At 44.8% G+C, this 7,825-nt stretch overlaps 1 protein-coding gene across 5 annotated transcripts in view; it reads right to left on the reverse strand.

Moving 5' to 3' along the window:
- Positions 1 to 413: 413 nt before the first annotated feature.
- The window catches only part of SPATS2L (spermatogenesis associated, serine-rich 2-like), a 172,750-nt gene continuing 165,338 nt past the window's right edge, over positions 414 to 7,825 (reverse strand). For all 5 annotated transcript variants that reach the window (XM_011949962.1, XM_011949961.1, XM_011949959.1 and 2 more), the window contains 2 exons: positions 5,927 to 6,147; positions 414 to 1,309 (listed from right to left, as the gene is read on the reverse strand). In XM_011949962.1, coding sequence (XP_011805352.1) covers positions 914 to 1,309; positions 5,927 to 6,147 — 617 coding nt within the window. In that variant the 3' untranslated portion in view covers positions 414 to 913. The remainder of the gene's footprint in view (positions 1,310 to 5,926; positions 6,148 to 7,825) is intronic.

The raw sequence follows: 7,825 nt of genomic DNA on the forward strand, positions 1-7,825 counted from the left end.
AAAAAAAAAAAAAAAAAAAAAGAAAAACGAAAAAAAAGAGATGAGAGCTGAAACCCTGATCAAATTGGACCAACTGGACTTTTCACTCACTGAACCAATACATTCTTATTGTTTAAGCTAGGCTCAGCTGAGGTTTGTGGTACTTGCAACCAACGTTTCCAACTGCCCAACTGCCCACATGGTGTGTCTAAGACAATCAGGGTGCATATCCATCTATTTGTGTGTTATCTAATTGAAAGGGCATATATATATATACATTTTTTTTTCCTGAAAAAGTACTTGTCTCAAGAGAAACAGTATTTATTATACAGAGCTTTGTGCCACAACCTCTAGTCTCTAAAGTTTTTTTTTGAAAGCACTAAACAGCACATTCAATAACTAGGTGGGTATCAATAAAAGAAACTAGCCAGGTGTCAAATGCAGCATATTTTAATTTGTTTCAAATAAAGCAATATATGTATATATATTTTTTTCAGAAAAACACCAGATGTTAAATTCTACAAAAGCGCATGTGTCCTCAGCAGATCATGTTTGTCTGATTATTAAGAATTCTTTTTTGTAACATTAACTCTCTAAAGACAATCAATGGACTGACATCACTGCTACAACATAGGTTGCTAACTGAGCCTCTGATCTTCAGTCACATCTTGATTTTCCTAACAATGAGTAAATACTGCCTGGCTACAATGCTGCAAAGTCTTGATGAGAGAAAGCATCAACAGATCAAGCAAAGCCATGAAAGTTATGAAGCAAGCTAGAGCTGATTATTAGAATTAGTAAAAATGATTAAGAGAGGATGACACAACCATACAGGATTTGTATATTCTGATTGACTCTCTTTTGGCAGCGAATTGGGTCAGCACCTCGGGCAGGGAACCAAAACTGAGTGAAAACTGCTCTTTTTCCTCCTAGCTCAGGCCACCAACGTCACAGCCGGGACTGAGAGAACTGCTGCATCTGTGGGAACTTCTATTCTTGTGGGGCAGAGATTGCACTGTGAAACCCTACCGACACTACCCCGGAAGGGCCTGGCCTCCGCGGTGTCTGCAGCGTGCTGCCTTCGCCGGGGCTTTTCAGAATGGGCCGGGGCCTCGGGGGTCTTCATCCCCAAGGAGGCCTCTTGATTTTTGGCACCGCCTTTGTTTTTGGGCCGGAAGCCGTTGTGCGGCTGTCTTCTGTGTTCGTGGCGGTTGTTGCCCTTTCCCAGTGGATCGGCTTCATTCCCACTGCCCTGCGACTTGGCAGGCCCATTTAGCCTGTTGTTATGATACTGTGGATTAAATCTCCGTCTTTGGTTAGAAGATCCATTCTACCAAAAAAGAAAAGAGATAAGTATGAGATGCCAGCAAGCCACAGATGACACCAGTAGACATCAGGGAAACCAAATCTCTAGCCACAGGTAAGTGTTTTTTTTGTTTTTTTTTTTTAATACACCAGAAGAATCAGAAAACATGAAGATGAGGTCAAGCAGATAAAATTATTAATCTTAAAAGAACAGTGGACTGTTTTGTAAATGGAACTGCAAGAAAATGATGTTGAAAGAGAGGTTACAGAAGCCTAAGACAGACAATTCAAAAACTGGGTCAAATAAAATTCATAAAGATGCTTAAACTATAGCAGAATAAAATAGAAGCCAGGGGAAGAGTAACGATGATCCTGTACTATGGAGATTTCTGAGACATTCTGTAGAGACTGAGAGGGACGGGAGGCACAGAAATTGTAGACAGAAAAAGGGCGGGGTCCCTCGCCAAGCCCCACTCTCAAGCCCAAAGTGAGAACTTTATATTCCTGTTTTCCTGCTCAAATGTTGCCTTTTCCAAAACCACCCCTGGCCCACCCCCACCCCACATCCTGTACCCATAAAAATCTCAGGCTCCACTGGCACAGAGCAGAGAAGAGGAGAAGAGAAGCAGCTGCACGTAGGAGACTGCAGTCTGAGTCAGAGAGAAGCAGCTTGACTTTAGCAGGACTGCTTGATGGCAGGACTTCGGAGAAGAGTCCAGCTGGAGACGGCTGGACTTAAGGGGAACAGTAAGTTCTCACTCCATGCCCATTTTCCAGCTCTCCCTCCTGCTGAAAGCCACTTTCATTGGCAATAAAATCCCCCGTGTTTACAATTTGTTCATATGACCTGATTTTTCATGGATGCTGGACAAGAGCTCAGGATACAGAAAAGTGTCACACTGACCCTCTGCCTTCATGAAAAAGTAGAAGGTTTATTGAGCTGTTAAACACTTAAGCCATCCTTGAACTGAAAAGCTAAAAGAGCATTGTAACACATGCCCATGGGGCTCCAGGGGTCACGGGTACCACCCTAGGCACTGCTGTGGGACTGCATGGAGTTTTGATCCTGCCAGCGCGCAAAAGTGCTTGCTCTAGCTCCTGCACCTGCTCACCTGCATGCTCTCCCTCCCTCAAGGGGTTGAGAGCTTCAGGCTGAGTAAGTGAGGCATCCCTGTTGCGAGGCCTGCGAAGGGGTCAAGGAAAATTTCCTGTTGAAAACCATGCATAGGAATTCTAATTACGTAAGTGAAGAAAAAGTAAAATTCTGTAACTTTTCTTCTCTAAAGTAGCTTTTCTAATTTATTTCAAAACAAATATCTTCATAGTTCAGAAATATTATCTTGGACAAATATAGGGGTGAAGTGCATCTGGCAGGTCTTGGTGGCATGCAGAAATAAGGTGTATTTTCACAGAGGTCATTCGTTGTTTTTCTAAACTTTCTGCAGTTATAAGCAAATAAATTTTGAAGCCTCTATTAAAAAATCATTCCTTCAACAAATCAGTGGCCAGGAACGTAAATGGATGAGTAGTAAGGATGCAATGGATTAAGCTCCTGTGCAAGGGAAAGATTTCTGAACTCCTCGAGGCCAGTAATAGCCAACACTCACTGAGTGCTTACCAGGCACTGAATCGAGGCCAGTAATAGCCAACACTCACTGAGTGCTTACCAGGCACTGAATGGGGTTCCTTACCACGCATTACCTCATTTAACATCAGAATCACCCTGTAAGATAGCTGCTATTATGTGCTTCATTTTATAGATGAGGATAAGGAGTTTCAGGGACTTGCCCAAGGTCTATCTATAGTTGGGAAATGGTGGAGCTGTTCCCACTTTATATACTGTCTCCTGACAAGACTCTTAAGTTGTAACATAAATATAAACCTTTTTTGAAAATTAAACATCTTACAAAAAAATGAAATTTGATGAGTTACAAATATATAAGGTTCTTAATATGTGCAATGACTGGATGGTATAGGTTTACGGCAGACCAACCCCCAATAATTCAGAGCCTAGAGCAAGAGTACAAATGTAGGTCCATACATCTGTTAAAGGAAAATACATCCTGGGGCCCCCAAATCACTAAGCTAAAGGGAAACGTCAAGTTGGGAACTGCTTAGGGCCAACCTGGCTCCCATTCTATTCAAAGTCACCCCTCTGCTCACTAAGATAAATGCATATCTGATTGTCTCATTTGGAGAGGCTAATCAGAAACTCAAAAGAATGCAACCATCTGTCTTTCATCTACCTAAGACCTGGAAGCCCCCTCTTCGCTTCCAGTTGTCCGCCTTTGCCTCCAGTAGTCCCACCTTTCCGGACTGAACTGATGTTCACCTTACACAAATGGATTGATGTCTCCTGCCTCCCTAAAATGTACAAAACCAAGCCATGCCCCACCACCTTGCGCACATGTCATCAGGACCTTCTGAGGCTGTGTCATGGGTGCATGTCCTCAACCTTGGCAAAATAAACTTTCTAAGTTACCTGAGACCTGTCTCAGATTTTCGGGGTTCATACACCATACGTATGAATACTCTTTTCCTACCTCTGGCTCCATCCCACATTGTAAGGGGGCCTTGCACACACGAATGTAGACATTCTAGCCTGCACACCTAAGCATCGCCTCCACTCCCACACTTCGGGTGGATGGGTGTGAAAACTGGCTGTGTCGTTTGTCTTCAAGATGATGTATACAGGAAAGTGGTCCAGGCAGATCCTGTGAGCAGGTTTGGGCCCAAGTGGGGAGAGAAACCCAGGATCTTGAGTACTGACTAGCAGCATGCTTCAGAACAAAGAGTGTAATTTCCAGTGGCCCTGTTTCCTTGCTCTCTCTGACTCCTTATTCTGTAGAGAGGGCCAAGGCTGCAGGAGGGTCAAGAAGGTTACTTGAAAACACAGCACCCAGTCCACAGGCCCTTCTTGCCTGGGTCTACAGTGTTCTCACTTAGATATTTGAGTATATTTCAACTTACATGAGCCACTACCTAAAATGCTAGACCAGAGAACTGAAAAAGTATTTACATAGATAGTACTTAATCTGGCCTCCTTTGTTTTTAAAGAAATTATGAAAAAGGGAAACAGACTAAATTTTAGACTTAATTATTAGCATTGTCTTTAATAATGAACAGAGAGGCCAGGCACGGTAGCTCATGCCTGTAATCTTAGCATTTTGGGAGGCTGAAGCAGCCAGATTGCTTGAGCCCAGGAGTTTGAGAGCAACATGGCAAAACCCCACCTCTACAAAAATTATACAAAAAAAATTAGTCAGGCATGGTGGCACACACCTGTAGTCCCAGCTACCTGCAGGCTGAGCCTAGTGGACTGTTTGAGCCCAGGAGGTTGAGGCTGCAGTGGGCCGAGACTGTGCCAAAAAAAAAAAAAGAACAAAAGCTGAAGATATATTTAGACTACAAGTAAAAACAGATGTGATTATTATCTTTAACTAATGAGATTATAACATGCTCCTTGTCAAAGTGCTATCCTACAGCTCATGAGGACTTCAGGGCCTGAGAAACACCTGTCAATGTCATTAATAAGAATTCTCAAAGGCCAAGACAACAAAACCCGACAAGACACCTGTTAGAAAACCAGCATTTTAAAAGACTTACAAAAAAAAAAAAGACTTCTTCTTGGAGATAAAATGTATCTTTACAGCATAGCATGTCCAACTTCTGTATCATCAGATCCATTTTTTTTTTTTTTTTTTGAGATGGAGTCTCACTCTGTTGCCCAGGCTGGAGTGCAGTGGTGCGATCTTGGCTCACCGCAACCTCTGCCTCCCAGGTTTAAGTGATTCTCCTGCCTCAGCCTCCTTAGTAACTGGGATTACAGGCGTGTGCCACCATGCCTGGCTAATTTTTGTGTTTTTAGTAGAGACAGGGTTTCACCATGTTGGCCAGGCTGGTCTCAAACTCCTGACCTCAAGTGATCTGCCCATCTCGGCCTCCCGAAGTGCTGGGATTACAGGAGTGAGCCATTGCACCTGGCAGATCCCAATTTTTTGTTAATTCTCTAAGGATAAGGGGGAAATCACCTCCAAAAGATATAGTGGAGAAGCAGAAGGAGAGAAGGAAGATTGTTCTTTGGACACTTGTGTTTTTAGATGTCATAGTAGATAAGGATAAAGAATGCCATTTTGAAATGTATTCTCCTTACTGAAATCCCAAGAAAAGACTGCACTAACTTTAGCCTCTTACTGATCAGCTAAACAAAAGTGGGGATTAAAATATCTTAAAAAACAAATGCCAGGTTTCCTCTCATTAGTGGTATCAGTGGCCAGGTTCCGAATCTTGTTCCTGAGTCTCTGTGGGTCCCTTCCACATGGGGGCTGGTTTTGGGGCCCCAGGGATGGTGGCAGTGCTAGTCATGAGAAGAGCTGTGTCACCTGGGTGGACTCTGCTCATGCGGTCAAGAGTGTAAGCAGGCCACTTCCTCCACATGGGAAAGCACCTGGGAGGCACAGCCGAGAGCAACCAGGGGAGTTCCCAAGAGGCCAGCTGGGCAGTGCTGCTGGGTGGGGAGTGGGTGAGGGCAGGTGGCGGGAGCCTGAGTGTGACCCCAGGAGGCCCAGAATCTAGTAGCTGCTGTTTCATTCTTCTGGAAACAGGTTCCCCGCCCCGGCACCCTGCACCAGTGTCTGCTTACCTGCTTGTTGGCCGGCATCGCCTGGTGAGAGGGGTCGGTGGTGCTGGGGAGACTGCTCACCATTTTGGGGTTTGCTGCTTTGCCTTCAGAGGGCTTATTGTGAGTGGATGATTTTCGGGAAAAGTTACTCTGTTTCCCGGAGGTTGCTGCGTGTGCATTCAGCAGAGGCAGCAGGGAGCTGCAGGGAGTTCTTGAGGAATAGTTGTTCTTTGGATGTGTAACTGCAATAAGAAAGTGCTCAGTGTTATGAGCTGCACCTCCAACACTGCTGCCTCAGTAACCCATTACGAAGCGCTAGAAGATGAAGAAACTGGCCAGGAGCTCCACAGAAACATTAAGAAAGTTTTCTTTTGAAAGATGTTATTTGAAAGGGCACCTTGGTGCTTAAGAGAACAACCAAAATTCTCTTGTGGGAATCACTGAACTGTGATTACAGCATAATCATCCAAGTTGGGAGACATTTGTAGGAAATAAGACATATCTGAGCAACTTAAATATTATTCTTCAGGTCAAGAACCACCAAGGGAAAAGAGATAATGAAACCTCAAGTTTCCCTCTCTGGCCCTGTCTGCAAATGCACTCTGCCTCGTAGATCCCCCGTTACCGAACCCATTCTCACCTCCCTGATCAGTTCCCTGGACCAATTGGTACTGCAGACACAGAAAGATTGGGAGCTATGTGGACACTCTGGCCTGTCAGATCCATGATGTTCTGAGAGCCTGGGAATGGGGTGATGTTGGATGTTAGGAATTCTGTTACTCTGGGTTAGGCATATCCCCCAAACACAGGGCCAGGCCCGCCAGCCCCTAAGGCATCTTGTATATTTCATTAGTGCTCCATTATCCCACCTTTAATCAGCCCTGTTCTCTGCAGCCTCACTGCAGATATGTACTGCTTCCAAGGTTCCAGGCAAGGCAGGCTGATTAGGCAGACACCCATCAGAGCTCAGGGCTCAGGGCTCAGGGCTCAGGCAGGTCTGCTCAGCGTTTATTATGACCATTTCTGCTGGTTTTGAAAGTGGTGGTTTCTGCTGGGATGATTTCTACATGATTACACTGAATCGGAACTGGAGGGAATCAATTCAAGGATAAAGCCACCACTTCCCTCTCACAGTTCACCAGAATCTGACTGCCAGCTAGACCTTTCTTTGATTCTTAAAACTGTCACCAATTTTTGAAAGCAATTTTGTTTGCTCCCTTTGTTGGATCAGATTTAATCCCAGAGTTCTGCTAGAGGATTAGGCGGGATCAGTAGCAGTCATAATACAAGAGAAATGGAAAGGTCAGGGATGCATCTCCAGTCCCTTCAGTGTATTGGGAAGGTGTGACAGCAAGCTGGGGCTGTCCAAACGTGACCAGGGGATTTCTGTGGCTCCTGTGCTCACCAGATTCAGTTTCAGGGGGTCATTATTGTTTGCAGATCAGGGACCGCTATTTCCGGTTCAGTACCTGTGGGTTCTCAGTGTGCTCACAACAAAGCTGAGAAGGAAGGGCCTTTGGATGATTATGGTGTCTTTCAGAATGGACATTTGGAATTTGGTAAGGGACCATTTCTCCCACTAGATGGCACTTGAAATGCTCAGGAGGAAAGGAGGTGAAGGGGCACCTCTCCATCACCCCTGAGATCGGTGACAGGGCGTCACTCAGCATCACTATCTTGCTCATTGAGGGCTGAAGTGGAAAGGAGGGTGGGGCAAAAGCTGGGGATGGAGAATGGCATATAGGTAGATTCTTTCATAAGGAAGAGTACGGGGGGGGAATAATTTTTAAAAATGCAGTCAGACATGCACACGTATGTTTATTGCGGCACTATTCACAATAGCAAAGACTTGGAATCAACCCAAATGTCCTTCTGTGACAGACTGGATTAAGAAAATGTGGCACATATACACCATGGAAT

Source organism: Colobus angolensis, unplaced genomic scaffold, assembly GCF_000951035.1.
Source record: "Colobus angolensis palliatus isolate OR3802 unplaced genomic scaffold, Cang.pa_1.0 Scaffold30, whole genome shotgun sequence".
Lineage (NCBI taxonomy): Eukaryota > Metazoa > Chordata > Mammalia > Primates > Cercopithecidae > Colobus > Colobus angolensis.